The sequence below is a fragment of the Oncorhynchus masou genome, chromosome 6, assembly GCF_036934945.1.
Source record: "Oncorhynchus masou masou isolate Uvic2021 chromosome 6, UVic_Omas_1.1, whole genome shotgun sequence".
NCBI lineage: Eukaryota > Metazoa > Chordata > Actinopteri > Salmoniformes > Salmonidae > Oncorhynchus > Oncorhynchus masou.
Window position 1 is genome coordinate 16,815,092 of NC_088217.1, and position 17,271 is coordinate 16,832,362.

General features: G+C 42.5%; 1 protein-coding gene and 2 non-coding genes across 8 annotated transcripts in view; all 3 read right to left on the reverse strand.

Moving 5' to 3' along the window:
• LOC135541425 (eukaryotic translation initiation factor 4B-like) overlaps positions 1-17,271 on the reverse strand; it is a 35,298-nt gene that overhangs the window by 14,643 nt on the left and 3,384 nt on the right. For 3 of the 6 annotated variants that reach the window (XM_064967669.1, XM_064967671.1, XM_064967668.1), the window contains exons 2-13: positions 16,581-16,733; positions 16,140-16,345; positions 8,092-8,208; positions 7,640-7,694; positions 6,718-6,870; positions 6,147-6,332; positions 5,433-5,597; positions 4,881-5,139; positions 4,023-4,126; positions 1,763-2,003; positions 1,546-1,580; positions 198-327 (exon numbers count right to left, since the gene is read on the reverse strand). In XM_064967669.1, the coding sequence (XP_064823741.1) occupies positions 198-327; positions 1,546-1,580; positions 1,763-2,003; positions 4,023-4,126; positions 4,881-5,139; positions 5,433-5,597; positions 6,147-6,332; positions 6,718-6,870; positions 7,640-7,694; positions 8,092-8,208; positions 16,140-16,345; positions 16,581-16,733 (1,804 nt within the window). The remainder of the gene's footprint in view (positions 1-197; positions 328-1,545; positions 1,581-1,762; positions 2,004-4,022; positions 4,127-4,880; positions 5,140-5,432; positions 5,598-6,146; positions 6,333-6,717; positions 6,871-7,639; positions 7,695-8,091; positions 8,209-16,139; positions 16,346-16,580; positions 16,734-17,271) is intronic. The other 3 variants (XM_064967674.1, XM_064967673.1, XM_064967670.1) reach the window with 2 other exon arrangements.
• Positions 6,494-6,673, reverse strand: LOC135542833 (small nucleolar RNA SNORA81). The gene has a single exon (XR_010456151.1). It is a non-coding gene; the product is annotated as a small nucleolar RNA SNORA81 (small nucleolar RNA).
• LOC135542827 (small nucleolar RNA SNORA16B/SNORA16A family) lies at positions 13,508-13,642 on the reverse strand. Its single transcript, XR_010456145.1, has one exon. It is a non-coding gene; the product is annotated as a small nucleolar RNA SNORA16B/SNORA16A family (small nucleolar RNA).

Below are 17,271 nucleotides of genomic sequence, written 5' to 3' on the forward strand. Positions count from 1 at the left end.
TTATCCTCACTGAGGAGAGTATTGGGCCCTAGTGAAGGCACTTCCACACTTCTAATAACAATAGTGGCAATTGCATTGCTTTTAACTTTCTTAATTTCCAACAGTTGATGTACCGACCATAAACCAGCCTTTAGAGGTGCCCTGGCTGCAATTACCCTCCCTGCCTGTTCCACTAATGCAGCTCGTTTTGGGCTGACCTGTCTTCCTCCCTTCGTCGATCTCTGTTGGCCCCTTCTCCTCGGCCCCGCCCTGCTCCAGGCCCCGCAGCCCCCCCTCTCCCCCGTGGGGGGCCCCGGTCCCGACGCACACCGTCCACTTTATTCTCGTCTGGAAGGGAGAGCCCAAACAGTGAGGATGGAGGGAGGGGTTTGGGTGGCTGGAATTCCACTTAAGGCTACACTCCACAACAGCATTCCACGCCGCCTCTGGCCCAGGGTTGCATTCAAGATCGTAACATTTGCAGTTAAGCAAAACATGTATTGTCAAATGCGAGGTTCACACTTCTAACTTCTGTGATCTTGAATACAACCCAGGCCAAGGGAACCCATTTTCCTTCATGGCCGCAGGGTCTGCTGCTTTTGCTGACTGACAACCTTCACATGATTAATAAACCATATCCATTAAAAAAATGAATAATCTTACCTCATTTCCCAGGAGCTAACCACATATTAATGGCAAAATCTGTCAAGAGCTTGACAACATCAGGGTCATGTTGAGGAGGCACAAACTAGAACTTGAAAAAATGTTTTATGGGAAGGCATGTTGAAGGTTGAACATTAGGTGTTTGGTGCCTACAGAGCACGACCCTGGGAAAGAAATCAGACACTGCACCCATACAGGATCAAGGGTTCCCCACTAACTTTACACCAGGGCTGCCCAGTTTGGTTCCTGCTGCCTCTTCTCTCCTGGGTTTTATACCAACTGATAATTCAGTAAATTAGAGTTGGATTCCAATACTTCAAAGTTGCTTCTGATGTCCCATCACATAATCAATTTGAAATAATTTTGTGAAGTACTGGTGGGCAAGGTAGTTGGGACCTTCCATATAGCTTTTTGCCAACCCTTCAGACCAGTGCTTTATATAGTTGCAATATGGAGTCCTGAGATAGCTAGCCAATGAAACAGGCAAGAGAACCAACAGGAGAGATTATCCAGGACCATAATTGGGCAGTACTACCCTATTTTGATCCATGTTAGTCAAATTGTGGCCTCATCCCAATCCACCCAATCTCCCCTGCTTGAGCTAAATCTCCAAACCCCGAGAAAGTGGAAACAATCAATCATTTCCTTTTAGAATTGTAATGTGATGTTAGATATCACAATCCAGCAGTCATTCAAGGGCGAGGGGGTAAATAAAGCCCCAAAGTGTCAGTAACACTCACGCTTGACTTCAGAGCAAAATCTCTTAATCTGAGAGTAGGACCGAAAGGCCTAGTTGGTCCACTCTGGGATTAGATTAGGACAAAGTCTCCATTACACCTCATTTGGAATGAACCACTAACAAAAACACACAAGCACAAGTTCTTTGTAGTTTAAGTGCCTTACCTCTTCCAGATCCTCTTTCATCTGCAGAACTTGAGCTGAAAGAGACCGGACATTCAGACCTTTAGCTAACTCACTTGCAAAGCAAAAAGTCCAAGCATTTTTTTGTTGTTGCCTCAGTCACTACAAGACAGGCTTTTGGTAATGATGTGACAAATTGGCCACACCGTTATCCACAGATGCTATACAATATACAAGACGTATAAGAACGTGTTCTGACCTCAGTTTGGGACATGCCGCGTCACTGGGGGAGACAGGGGTGGACCCTGCGCTCACCGCAGGGCGCTTGGCCCAGGCATTCTCCTTGGGTGGTGGTGCTGGCATCACCTTGAGGGGCTCCTTGGAGGAAGATGTGGAAGAGTTGGCGGAAGTAGGGCGAGCTCCGGGAGAGGGAGGGTCATCCTCCTTACCACTGAATACTTCGTTCTCAACCGATCGCTCGCTCTCTCTGCGCCGCGAGACTGGACAAAAGAGGGTGAGATTTCAGTATTAAAACTGACTGTTTGGGTTGTCTCGGGCGTAGAAGGGGCTACCTCTGCTCCTCTCCTTTTAACTTGTATTGAAAACAAATCGGCTAAAAAGGAATACACGTTACATTCACCCATGCCGTCTATTTAGTTCGGTGCAGAATGAAGAGGAAAGGAAGGCACACACACACACAGTAACAGTCGGAAGTACTCATTCAAGGGTTTCTCTTTATTTTTTACTATTTTCTACATTGTAGAATTATATTGAAGACATCAAAACTATGAAATAACACATGGAATCATATAGTAACCAAAAACATGTTCAAATCAAAATATATTTTGTGAGATTCTTCAAAGTAGCCACACATCACCATTCTGAAGGTGCTCGACCAGTCGGCGAAACCCAACATCATCCACGACAGAGAACAGTTGATTGTCAAGGGCAATGAAATCCATTATCTTGCCGTTAATGAATTGAGCTTTTGAGTTGTCAAGGTGAAATTCTTACTCTTCCAAATGACTGCTCGACTTGGAACTCGTTTAGTTGTTGAGGAGGTGAGTTTAGTTTTTTTCTGCTTTTGTTCTAAGTAGTCACTGAACGTCTGGGGATGATGCACTTTCAAATGAGTAATTACGTTTGTGGTATTGGACTTTCTCCCCTCAGGAAATAATAGCAGCACAAACATTGCATATGGCCTTTTTGTTATCTTCCTTTGAAACTTCAAAATAGATCCACACCGCAGACATTGTGGGCTGGGTTAGGAATGCGCAGCGCTGTATTTTTTGTGGCATCATTACATAATCTACCTACGTTATATCAGCTTTGACATCGGTTGGTGTTAAACTAGACATCAGGCCGATACCAATGCTGGCATTTATAGCTAATATGTTTACCGAGATATCATGCACCCCTAATCTCAAAATCAACTGTTCAGAGGAGACTGTGAATCAGGTGTTCACGGTCAAATTGCTGCAAAGAAACCACGACTGAAGGACACCAATAAGAAGAGACTTGCTTGGGCCAAGAAACATAAGCAATGTATGTATGAGCAATTAGACCAGTGGAAATATGTCATTTGGTATGAAGAGTCCAACTGAGATTTTTGGTTCCAATGCCTTTGTGAGACGCAGAGAAGGTGATCTTCGCATGTGTGGTTCCCACCGTGAAGCATGGAGGTGGTGGGGCTTTGCTGGTGACACTGATTTATTTAGAATTCAAGGCACCTTAAACCAGCATTGCTACCACATTCTGCAGCGATACACCATCCCATCTGGTTTGCACTTAGTGGGACAATCATTTGTTTTTCAACAGGACACTGACCCAACACCTCCAGACTGTGTAAGGGCTATTTGACCAAGAAAGAGTGATGGAGTGCTGCATCTGATGACCTGGCCTACACAATCACCCAACCTCAACCCAATTGAGATGGTTTGGGATGAGTTGGATCGCAGAGTGAAGGAAAAGCAGCCAACAAGTGCTCACCATATGTGGGAACTCCTTCAAGCATTCCAGGTGACAAACTCATGAAGCTGCTTGAGAGAATGCCAAGAATGTGCTAAGCTGTCTTCGATGCAAAGGGTAGCTACTTTGAAGAATCTCAAAAGTAAATACTGATTTACTGATCTGAAATACTGATCTGAACACTTTTTGGGTTACATGATTCCATGTGTGTTATTTCATAGTTGATGTCATTATTATTCTGCAATGTAGAAAATAGTAAAAATAAAGAAAAACACTTGAATGTGTTGGTGCCCACAAATTTTGACTGGTACTGTATATAAACACACATATTTAAGCAAACAGATCACACCATAGATACGCATTCCTTGAAATACTGCTGAAAAGGAGTGGCTGTTGCAAGGAACCACTAATTTGATAGCTGACAGAAAACATATCTACAGTGAAAATACAATGGATAGCGTGGTCACATTTAAAAGTTGATCATGTATGCGTGCTCACACCACAAGCAAAGAGAACTGGATAAACCTCAGAAGATTAATATGGTTGATCACCTCTTCCTCCAGATGTACTTCCAGTCTGTGATGACTCACTTCCTGTGCGGGAGCGTGTTGCAGGTCGCTCAGAAGGTGGCTCCTCACTCCTCCAACTTGGGTCCCTACGCACGCAAAGAGAAAGATTGGGTAAATATATTCAACAAAAAAATAAAAACGCAACATACAGCAATTTCAAATATTTTACTAAGTTAGTTCAAATAAGGAAATCAGACAATTGCAATAAGTTAATTAGGCCCTAATCTATGGATTTCACATGACTGGACAGCGGTGCAGCCTCGGGTGGGCATAGGCCTACCCCCTGGAGAGCCGAGCCCAACCCCTGGAGAGCTGAGCCCACAACAAGTTTTTTTCCCCCACAAAAGGGCTTTATTACAGACAGAAATACTCCTCAGTTTCATCAGCTGTTTGGGTGGCTGGTCTCAGACGATACCCCAGGTAAAAAAGCCAGATGTGGAGGTCCTGGGCTGGCATGGTTACACGTGGCCTGCCGTTATGAGGCCGGTTGAACGCACTGCCAAATTCTCTAAAATGGAGGCGGCTTATGGTAAAGAAATTAACATTTAATTCTCTGGCAACTGTTCAGGTGGACATTCCTGCAGTCAGCATGTCAATTGCACACTCCCTCAACTTGTGGCATTGAGTAATGACAAAACAGCACAATTTAGAGTGGCCTTTTATTGTCCACAGCCCAAGGTTTACCTGTGTAATGATCAGGCTGTTTAATCAGCTTCTTGATGTGCCACACCTGTCAGGTAGAAGGATTATCTTGGCAAAGGAGAAATGCTCACTAAGAGTGCACAATTTGAGAGAACATTTCAGCTCTGGCACTTTCCAGCTACACCCTCAACCCCTCACCTGTCTCTGTCACGGGGTTTTCTATCAAAGCCCCTGGACTTGTCCTCTTCCAGCTGCCTCTGGAGTTTCTCCTCCACCTCTCGCTCCTTGGCTGCAGTGTCCACAGGCTTGGCTGCTCCGAAGATGGAGGCACGGCCGGAGCTGGGGGCAGTCGCTGGAGCAGCTGGGGCAGCTCCCCCACCACCGCTGCGGGCCTGCTCCTCCTCCTTGGGTGTGCTGCGTGGCTTCAGGACCAGCTTGGGTCTCTGGGTGGGACCACCTGGGTGTGGAGGGAAGTGGGGGGGGGGGGTGTAACAGTGAATATGGGTTATAAGGATGACATATTTTGCATTAATTTAACCTTTATTTGAACCTTGAATACATCATCACCAAGGGAGACCTGTTCATATTACATAATACAACACTACTCAGTAATTAAAAGGGGGACCTAGGCAGGGGACCTGAGGGGAGGATGGTGTCAGCAGGGGTAAGAGGATGGACATGTGGTTGATATCATACAGAATATAATGGAATAAGCAAAATAATATTGAATGTAATTTGAGGGTTTATTACCCTCACCACCTCTCTCCTCGCGCCTCTCATATCGGTCCTCTCGGTCCCCGCCGTAGCGATCCCGATCCCCGTAGCGGCCACCACCACCCCCGTCATCATCACGGCGGTAGCCACTGCCAAAGGCACGTCGCCCGCCATCGTCCCGGTCCCTGCGGGAGCCAAAGGCTGTGGTGGAGTAGAGGGAGTACAAGGGCCAAGAATTTACAAGCTGTTCACAGAACAAAAAAATACAGCTGCCACACTTGAGAAATGAATAGATTTTAGCACCAGCAACCACAGTCAAATCAATGTAACTGCAGGACCTAAACTTTGCGACTCAGCATGGTGTATCGGTTTGAGAGAAAGTATAAATGCTGAACTATTTATACTAGTGGAAATGACAGACTGTCACGACCGCAGGGGAGCTGTAAGTCGCAAAGTGAAAACACCTTTCAGAAAATCCTCGTGATTTATCAGCTGCAATTTTTTTTAAGCATACATCAAGACATTCCGATTTTCAAAAACGCACTGTCGGGAAGTGCCATGAGTCAGTTTTCCTGTGAGAATTAGTCCTAAGCAAGGCTAAGAGCAAAAAAAGAGCATATGGATTGACATTCATAATCATTCAGGAGGATTGATGGACTGATGACAATCTGACAGAGGAGGATCTGGATAACAAAGTGAAGCGTATTCTGGAGTATCGATGATATGCTAAGTTTTGAGCAGTGGTTTCACCTCCGCTCTCACCTCCCCGGTCGTCATAGCGGTCTCTGCCGCCGAAGCCGCGGTCTCTGCCTCCGTCCCGGTCGCCGCCAAATCCGCGGTCCCGGTCACCGCCAAATCCGCGGTCCCGGTCACCGCCAAATCCACGGTCATTGTCCCGTCTCGGCCCGTCACGGTCTCCATAGCGGTCGCGTGACCCTGAGGGGGACAGAAAGAAAATTGCCTGCCTGTTGAGATCTAAGCAATACTAAGAAAAAGTTATAGAACGTACGCAGTTCTTGTCATAAGGTTGAAGATAAGAACTTGAACTGTATGGACAGTCTAAAACATGACCATGCATGCTTAACATTTCAGATAAATAGTGTAGCACGTAGCCTTGAGACAAAGGACATTGGACATTAAGAGGTCCGCCCTAGCCTCATTTGCGACACTGTGCCTTTTCTCTCCTTCCTTGGTGTACCCGTGCTTACATGCTTGCAAGAGCCAAGCCGTGAGGCTTCGCCCTCCCAATTTTAGCAGGGTGCTTTAAAAAGGGATGTGTGCATGCTGAGTCCACTTTGAGCTTAGAGGGAGTGACTCTCACCGAAAGCGGATTCCTCTCTCTTTGGGGGTCCATCATCAGCGTCAGCAGTGGGCCGGGCCCTCCAGTCATCACTGTCTGTCTTGTCGGGGCCCCCCATGTCTCCCATACGGCCCATCCTGTCCCGTCCGCCCATCTGGCCATTATCTCTCCCCTCTGGCCATAGGAGGTTAGGTATAAAATTAGAAGATAAAGAATGAAAAGTCAACACACTGTAAATTCCCCCGGGTGCTTTATTTCTGCACCACATTAGAAAACTATTTTTTGTTGCTCTTGCACTTCTGTGTTTTTTGCCCCGGCATTACATTTTATGAGAAATGTGGGATGTGCATCAACTGTTCTCCTGACACATATGGCTGGTTTCCTGGAAGCAGAATAAGCCTAGTCCTGGACTAAAAGCACTTGTAATATTCTCCATTAGCTTTATAGCCCAGGACTAGGCTTAATTTGTGCCCAGGAAACCACCCCATAATATCTAAGGCTGGATTTAAACTCCTGATGTACTCCAGAGACCCTGCAACATCTCCACAAACTATAGAGATTCCAGAGCATGCTTTAAATTTTAACTTTACGTACGAGTCAATGAAGTCTTGCTACGAGGAACGTTTGGAGTAAAAATCAGCCTAACATCGGACAAAATAGATGCTCCTACAGTTATGTGTTACTACCGTTTGTGCCTAAAATCTATGATGCTTACAAAGCCCAGGTCAAGTGATAGAACATTTGGCCATTCTGTTCCCATAGTACAGTAGAAAGTTAGAATCATGGTTTGTGTATGCTCAAACGTAAATAAATATCACCTGGGCGCATGAGCAGCAGTGTGCTGCATTTCCCTTTCTGTTTTGCATGAGTCTGCCTAAAACTCCAGCAACTGGGGAAAGTACATGGATGTGCCCATGTTCTTCAGATTGTGTGTATAACTCACCCTTGTCGTTGGACTGATCTGCAATATCCACCCGGATCCTGCGATTTCCCAGGTTCTGTTAGGACAGAGGGGCAGGGAACAAGCAAGTCATTACCAATAATGTGGCCTATATGAACAAACTCATCTTTCCATACCTGCATGTTCCAGTGTGATAGGTGGAAACTATTTACCTGTCATTTACATTAAAATGCAATATATTTGTCTTGAACAATTCATTTGATAAACGCATTTACAAAAAGCTCTCGTACTGTTACTAAATCAACATTTGTTTTTTGTCCCGTGTAGTCAATTACCAAAATTGAATGGATGTTGATATGGGTTGAAATTATAGAAAATGTCTATGGGATTAATCCCAACTAAGTGAGTGGGTCATCATACATTGCATTGATCAGTGTTCTGATGGATGGAACTCTAGTTAAGACCCTTTGACCATTCCTGCTGCTATTCCTTACCTCCTCATTGAGGGTCAGCGCCCTCAGGAGGGAGTCCACATCATCAAACTCGGCGTAGCCAAAGCCCTTCAGCCTCTCTGGGTTACTGGGCTCCCGTGGCAAGCGCACAGCACTGATCTGAGAACAGAGGGGAGACAGAGCAGTGAGAGTGAGCTGATGGAGAACTTTGCTAGTATGAAGTCAAAAATTAGACTGATGAGTGATTGCTGATACGGACAGTCTCAGAACAGATGAGAAATATTGCAATGACATGATAAGAATGAGTTACTGTATAATGAGATTAATAAAAATGTACTTGAGGGCAATAAGATAGCTACAAACTCCTTTGCATACATTGGCAGGTCTCCTCCCACATTCAACCTCTCTCCTTAACGTACAGTACTTGCATTCCAACATGTCAACTCCTTTAACAAAATCTATATTTCTGATGCCTCCCATGTTAACATTGAAGATAGTTCAGTATATGGCGCTTGTTTGTGTAAACAGCTACATTTCAGGCAAGTCATCTTAACCTTTGGACAAGTAAAATAAAAAAAATGCTTTCGACTTGCCCAATGGGCAACTGTCCATCAAGTGTCAATCCCCAGAAGACAACTGGTGGTTTCAAGAACAGGCCAGGTTGATGGTTCCAGTTAAGCCTCCTATAGATAGGATAATAAATATATACACTAGTGATGCACCAATTTGAAATTTTCCTTGCCAAAAAAACAATGATATTTACAATTTTAGTGGCCTTTTACGCATTCTAGTACAGTTAAATACACATGGACGCAGGGGTCTAAGGCACCGCATCTCAGTGCAAGAGGTGTCACTACAGTCCCTTGCTCGAATCGAGGCCATTACATCCGGCTGTGATTGGAGTCCCATAGTGCGGCGCACAATTGACCCAGCGTCTTCCAGGCCATCATTGTAAATAAATATTTGTTCTTAACTGACTTGCCTGGTTAAGGTTACACACACGAAATAGTTATTTTTGTTGCCATTTACTTATGGCCCCATTACCAGTAAAACATAATCAAAACCTATCTTTAACTTACTTGCTGTGTTGTTTCGTTGTCCATTTGTTCAGTCCTTTCATCCTCTACCAGGATTTCTATTGAATGCCGTTTGGGTCTTTGCGTATCAAAAAAGATAAACATCAAATAACACTGACGTGTCAAATAGCTAGCCAACTGTATAGCTAGGTGTCATCTAAAATAACCATAATTTATAAGATAGTTCTTATTTGATTAATGGCGGTCAGACCCATCTATGTGAAGCTAGCCACAATAAGGATTTGCCACAATAGTGGACTCTGCGGTTTGCCTTCAAAATAAAAGTATGGCATAATTATACTATTTGTATTAATTTGCATTACTGTAAATTACATACTTTTATGTTGAAGGCAAACCGCAAATTCCACTATTGTGCCTAGCTTCACAACACATAACCAGGTGTGGTCGAGTCTCACTAGCCAGATGAAGCTAGTTGGCTGCTTATAACATTAGCTTTGGGCAACAGGGTTAAGTTGCTGACTAGCTATTTATTTTTATGAACTGAAGTTCAATTTCAATAGGCGAACAAGTGGCAACCTAGCTAATACTTACAAGGATTCCTAAATCATTGCTAAGAATAATGAAAATTACTGTAAGTTCTACTGGTCATTGTTTTCAGGCTGGTTGTATTGGTGCTAGTTAGGTACCAAGCTAAAGCTAGCTACCCCAGAAGTTGCAGTCGAACAAATAATGCTTTACCAAAGCGGTATTGTAAACACATCGTTCGTGGCTAGTGTTTGCAGACTTTATTGTGCAGCTTTGACAGTGCTACTGTATCTTTGACACGCAAAGACCCAAACGGCGTTCCATAGTATGCAAGTCGTGAAGCTAATAGCAGTGATGCTATTACTGTGCAACTTTGGTGAGGCAACACCTGAAAAACAGCGCGCTTGGTAGTGTGTACCGGTGCACGACCAGTCGGCGAAAGCCAACATCACCCACGACAGAGAACGGTTGATTGTCAGGGGCAATGGATTCCGGTCTCTCGGCTTTAATGGATTTCACATGAGTTGTCTCGCTGAAATGTTCTTACTCTTTCAAATGACTGCTCGATCCACACAGCAGATATTGTGGGCTAGTTTAGGAATGCTGTGTTGCACGCATAGCTCAACATTTTACGTGGTGTCATTACGTCATATTGATTTGCACGTCAGCTTTGACATCGGTTTTGCCGATGTTCCCATTTTTAGCTAATCGGCCAAATCCGATATATCGCGCATCCCTAATATACACTTGTATTTTAACTGGCTAGACGGTTTGTTATCCCTCCTATAGATAATAGGATAATAATATATACACACACGTATATTAACTGGCCTAGACAGGTTGATGGTTCCAGTTTAGCATCATATAGAAAAAATACATACACACACACACACACACACACACACATACATACATACATACATACATACATACATACATACATTTTAAACTTCATATTCGTATCTTGCACATCTATATCAATATGAAAATTTCCAGTTTCTATTTTTTGTTGTAAAAAAGATAAGATGCATATCGTGTGATTTAAAGCAATTATGATTAGGCATTGCCAGCATTGTGGAAACTCCTTCATGACTGTTGGAAAATCATTCCATGTGAAGCTGGTTGAGAGAATGCCAAGAGTGTGCAAAGCTGCTAGGCAAAGGGTGGCTACTTTGAAGAATCTCAAATACATTTGATTTTGACTGGTACTGTATATATAATAAGTAAGTTATTTTATTACACTCATATAGCAGTTAATACAAACTGAAAACAATGAGCATACAAACATACAGTAATGTAAAGCACTTGAGTAAAAACACAAAATACTTGTCGTACATTAAAGTATCTGTACTTTACTATTCACATTTGACAACTTTTACTTCACAACATTCCTCATAAAAATTACACTTCATACGCAAAAAAAATCCCGACACCAAAAAGTACGGAACGCTTAGGACAGAAAAATTGTCAGATTCACACACTTATCAATGGAACACTCCTACTGCCTCTGATCTGGCAGACTCACTAAACACGTTCCATTTGTAAAATATGTCGGAGTGTTGGAGCATGCCCCTGACTATCTGTAAAAAATAAAAATAAAATGGTGCCGCCTGGTTTGCTTAATATTTAGAATTTGAAAAAAATATATTTACACTTTTGATACTTAAGTATATTTTAGCAATTCCATTGACTTTTGATACTTAAGTATATTTAAAACCAAATACTTTTAGACTTTTACTCAAGTAGGATTTTACTGGGTGACTTTCACTTTCGTCAATAAGGTACTTTTCCCACCACTGACAAACATGGATAAAAATAAAATAGAAAGAGTAAAATCGCAGGACAATATTAGTTAATTTGTTTTAAAGTGACTCAATCAATGAGCAGAAATATGGGATTGGTGACCTCGTGTACCATTCAGTTCTAGACTTTCGTAGTTTGTTTTGGCTGCGGACGTTCCTGCCCGTCAGTGAGGGGGTAGCCAGTCTCTGGATTTAGATTTTAAGAGGCTGACAGCAGTCAGTGCAGAGTTGTATGTCTTTCATGAAGCCGAGGTAGGGACAGGTAAAACTGGAGTGTCCTCCTGGGATGGTGCGGCATGCGTTCTTCTGAATATGCTCCAGGTCATCAGACTGGGCTGGGTCAGTGAGCTGTGCCAAGCGGGAGGGGCATTCTCTAGGGTGGGGCCTATGTAGAGGGTGTACATGTTCACCAGGTCTTCCTGTGGCACATGGAACCTTTTAAGACGGCGAAGGAGAAACAGTGATCTGCTGCTTTTCGTTAGTTTAGTCGCAACCTGCTCACCCCACTGTAAGTCCTTCTGTAAAATTACCCCTAAAATGTTAACATATTTTAGCAGGTGCTCTTATCCAAAGCAACTTACAGGAGCAATTAGGGTTAAGTGTCTTTGAAGGGAACAGAGCTAGTCGGCTCTGGGATTCTAACCAGCAACCTTTCGGTTACTGGCCCAACGCTCTTAAGTTTTAGGCTACCCGTTTTACTGTCACACACAGATCCTGGCACTCAATCCTGAGGTGGCATGGGACAGGTGGATTTATTGTTAAGGTTACTGATAGGACCTTGCACTTGGTAGGGTTCAGAGGCATTCTGCTTGCATGAACCCACGTGTCGAATTTGCCAAAAGGGTGTTCAACTCAATATTAAGGTGTTAATAATGTTTTGCACACTCAGAGTATATTTACAGGATAGACAGGTTGATGGTTCCAGCTAAGCCGCCTCCTATAGATATAGGCAATGATTAACCTCAGGTGGGTTGAATGTCCTTCAGTTTGACAGGAATTAGGAATGGTAACAGTTAACCATTAAAAATCAGTTAGCAGCCGAAAATACATTTGACCGGTCATGCTTATGGTTCTATAGGTACATTTGAATAATTTTGTGGAATTAAATATTTTGTTAATTGTTAAGCATCTTATCACACGCGTTCAGCATACATAGGCTATTCTGCTCCTCAAACTAGGATATTGCCTGTCAGACAGCATGAGCTTTTGTAAGCCCAGTCATTGCAAAACGAATAATAATTCTAAATGCAATCGTGTGTTAACTGTTTTATAGCCACAATTAACAAACACACCACTTTGCAATGTGAGCTTGGAGTAGTACAACTGTTTGACACCCAAACGTTTAACTTTAAATAATGAGATATGTATTACTTTGCTTCAAAGTAGCCTAGCCAAAATACAACCATAGAAAGTGGCGGCAATTATTTCATGAAGACACAGAATGTTTCTTCTGTTCGATTGGTTTTCCTATCAACTTTCTTTCATTGTCAATAAGCCAAAGGCAGAATGCTCATTTTAGCAACCCATCCTAGTCATTACGATAAGCTCCCCTTCTCTAAGTTTCTAACTGAGATTTGTCTATCACATATCTAACTGATCACTTTGGCAAATGTTCAAAAATGACTTTTTATTGGCTGCTTCATTACAGGAGTTGCATGTTCAATAATAAACTATAGCCTTTTGACTAAGACGACAGGTTTGCTATTGTTGCATGTTTCCAGCTCTTAATGAAAAATGTCCGTTCTTTGTATACATGCATAGCATTTTCTGTCAATCACCTCATTTTATTGTTTGGGGAAAAAAAAAAAAAAAAAAAGTTTGTTCACCGGTTAATGAGGGGTCGGTTAGTCAGCAGCAAAATTGACCAAAATGTGCATCCCTAACAGGAATACAAACAACTGGTGTATAAACAGCTGACCACAAGCATCAGTCATTCAGTTTCTCATATCTCCTTCAAAACAGTAAACTTTTCTGCAGCGATCATTGGGGGAGAAATCAAATTAGAATCCTGATAACACTTATTAGATCTGTCATATAATCACAATGACAGCCAAGAAACACACATAACACTATATCTAGGCACAATTTAGCATCAAGTGTCCTTCCCCTTAATGTTGCTAAGTCAGTTATTGTCAAACTGCACAGCGACCGTCGGTGAAAGTGTTGTTTTTGGCATCATTTGACCGTGTCTGCTACAAGAGAACAGCAACGGCTTCGATTGGTGCCAAGAGGCTCACTGTTGGCAGGTTCCAATAGGTGTATAATTCTGAAGATAACGAGGCTGGTCAGCAAAAACTAAGTTTGGTAAAGAGTCTAATAGATTTGTTTTTGGTGCAAACCCTTATAATAGTAAATGTTTTACAGTTCCCCTTTCCTATATACTGACAGTAACTGTCAATCAGTACAGATCTACACTGTGTTGAAAATGTAGATCTGTCTACAAAGATCTACATTCTTGGGCTCCCGAGTGGCACAGCGGCCTAAGGCATTGCAACTCAATTAGGGCTGGGCGATGTGGTCAAAATATTATGGTATTTAAAAAAATAAATTGGATGGTATTTGACTGTTTGAAAAATAGAAGTTCCATACTGCTTTATGAGTAGTGAGTGATCCCAGGGTGGCAAAACACACATTCTAAGTGATTTCAATGAGTCTTTCATTCTGATTGTTTTACACTGTTCAATTCAACCAAAACAAATTTCGGCACATCTATAATTTCTGCATTTCCGGCATTCAATTGCAGTGGTGGAAAAAGTGCGAAATTGTCATACTTCAGTAAAAGTAAAAGATACGCTAACAGAAAATTATTCAAGTAAAAGTCATCCCACTAAAATACTTGGGTAAAAGTCTAAAAGTATTTTGTTTTAATATCCTTAAGTGTCAAAAGTAAATGTAATTTAGATGCAGATGTAAAGTGGCTGTTCCACTGGATGTCAGAAGGTGATTTCACCAATTTGTAAGTCGCTCTGGATAAGAGCGTCTGCTAAATGACTTAAATGTAAATGTAATTGATAAAGTGTACTTGAGTAACAAAAGTGAAAGCATAAATCATTTCAAATTCCTTATATTAAGCAAATCAGATGGCACCATATTTATTTTTTAATGGATAGCCAGGGGCACACTCCAACACTCAGACCTAATTTACTAATTTAGCGAGTCCTTCAGATCAGAGGCAGTAGATGACCAGGGATGTTCTTTTAACAAGTGCGTGAATTGGACAACTTTACTGTCTGCTAAGCATTCAAAATGTAACAAGTATTTTTAGGTGTCAGGAAAAATGTATGGAGTAGAAAGTACAGTATTTTATTTAGGAATTTAGTGAAGTAAAAGTTGTCAAAAATAAAATAGTAAAGTACAGATACCAAAAAAACTTCAGTAGTACTTTCAAGTATTTTTACTTCAGTACTTTACACTAGTGCTCAATTGAGAATTTCCACACTGCCACATAGGGCTGCAAGATATGGGCAAATTATCAATAACTTATTTTTAACCAAATGTTGCAATTGCGATTTGACTTGCGAATTGGAGAAAAACTGTTGGAATCATGGAAATAGAATGCCTGTTCTATGGTTAGAATATAATAGTGCACACTTTGAATACAGTGTTGCTTGAGATGACAACAAATTAAAATGCCAGGGAGAGCTTTTGTGACAGGCTAGGAACTAACATGTTGATAAGTGTTTCCTAGGAGACCCTATAAGCTTTGGCTACATTGTGTGTTCTCTTAGCTACTCCATGTCGCTAACATATTCTTGCTTTTCATATCCCTCTGATTTAGAAGACACTGTTGCACAAACATGCTGATTTAGGTCTACACCATCACTGGTATTATCAGGCTGTATTAGCTAGGTACGTTTGCTCTTACTCAGTGCATTTATTAGCTAGATAGATAGCTATTAGCAGCTAACGTTTTGTGTCTCAAGATTTAGGGCAACTTGCGAAGACGACAAACTAGCTGTTTGCTGATGTAAGAAACAAACTAATAGTGTCATTATAGAACACTAGTGGATTTATATTAAGAAACAAAGTGAAAACATTGTTGTTGTCAACATTGTTGCATGTGCTGCATTGACCATGCAGACTGAATGCAAGTGGCGTGGTTGAGGAACATAAATTGCGCTCCTTGAGTGACAGGGGGCTTGGATAGATTGTGGAAAGTGACATGGAGAGAAAGAGCCGAGAGAGAGATGACTCAAGTAGTAAAGTGAACAATAAAAAAAAGTGACATTACACATGGCGTATCACATTTAACAAAGCAAACATTAAAATGCCGGTATAGAAGGTAAAGTAAAAAAACAAACTGGTCTCTGCATCAATACCAGTATATGATAAAATATGTTATACCGCCCTGCCCTAAACTCAATGCAAGAGGCATCGCTACAGTTCCTGGTTCGAATCTGGGCTGTATCACATCCGGCCTTGACTGTGAGTCCCATATGGCAGCGCACAATTGGCCCAGCATCATCCAGATTTGGCTAGGGTAGGCCGTCAGAGTAAATAAGAATGTTCATAAATGACTTGCCTAGTTAAATAAATAAGATATATATAAATAATAATACACAAGTCAAAAAGTGTGTGGTATCCTTCCCACACCAGAGTCATGTTGAGACGGCACAACGTAGACATGTCCAGGTAGGAGAGCAAAGCATTTTTTCACTACTTTGTATCTACTGAACACACAGATTTTGTTAACACAGATGCCGTTCTGACAGGATCTAGTACATACCGCTAGGCCCCGGAAGAAGTCCATGATAGATTCCTCAGAGACGTCGTAGGGCAGGTTGCCCAGGAAGGCGGTGTAGGGGGGGCTGCGGGGGAGGCGCGACCGGTCCACGTTGGGCTCGCGGGCTGACCGTGGCGCCGTGGGCAGGATGTTGCGATCTATGGCCGGGGCCCGGTAACTGTCCTCCCCTGAGTGCCAGGAGGTGGACACTGAGAGAAAGAGTGGGAGGAGTAAGGAAGAGGGATATGTTTTTCCATGGACAGGTGCAATGTTACCGAAAACAGATAGAAATGTACTGTGGAACAACAAGACATGATTCCCAATGCTACATTTCACTGATCTGCATAGTTGGCATTGCACCCTAGTGAATGTGAAACCCTGGTAAGTTTGCATCTTTGGATGAGCCCCCATATGAGATCTCATCAAGCATCATGTGTCTCTCACCATCTCCCTCCACGTCATCCGTCTCGTCGGCCCAGCTGGTAGACTTGGCGTAGCTGGGTTGCGGTGGTGGAGCATTGCCTCCACTCCCATTGTCCTCTGCCAGGAAGTCAGTGAGGGTCAGGGTCTTCCCCTTCTTATTCCCCTTCTTCTTAGCTGGAGAGGGAGAGAGAGGGAGATCAGTGGGCTGCATGAAACATCGAAGGGAAATGTAATGTACAGATGTGAACTGTCCAAAAACGACCACTAGTCCCTAGTTTCCAATCTAAGGGGACTGGATTAGCATGGTTGTCAGTCTCTTACGTAAGAGATAGAGGGTACAATTGGAATACATTTTGACTGATGTAATTACGAAGTCATATCCCACTACAAGCGGTCCATTTAACTTGATTTGTAACTACTAGACTCGAGGTAGTGGTTTGCGAGAGATGGATTTATTCATTCCGTCCGCAATTTTTATTACCGCACTCCGCTGGATTTCTGTTCTACTCCCACGCACAACAGGTCCAAACCCAACCAGTCCTTCAATGTTATTTTAGGCGTATGTGACACAGCTCACTTGCAAGGTATGGTCCAAGCAATTTAGCACCCTACAGGCAATATCAAAATCCACAAAAATAACCCAAGAAATAGGTTAAATTGCCAGAGATTGTCACGTGTCCCATTATTAGGCTTTCGGTATTACTAGCCAATA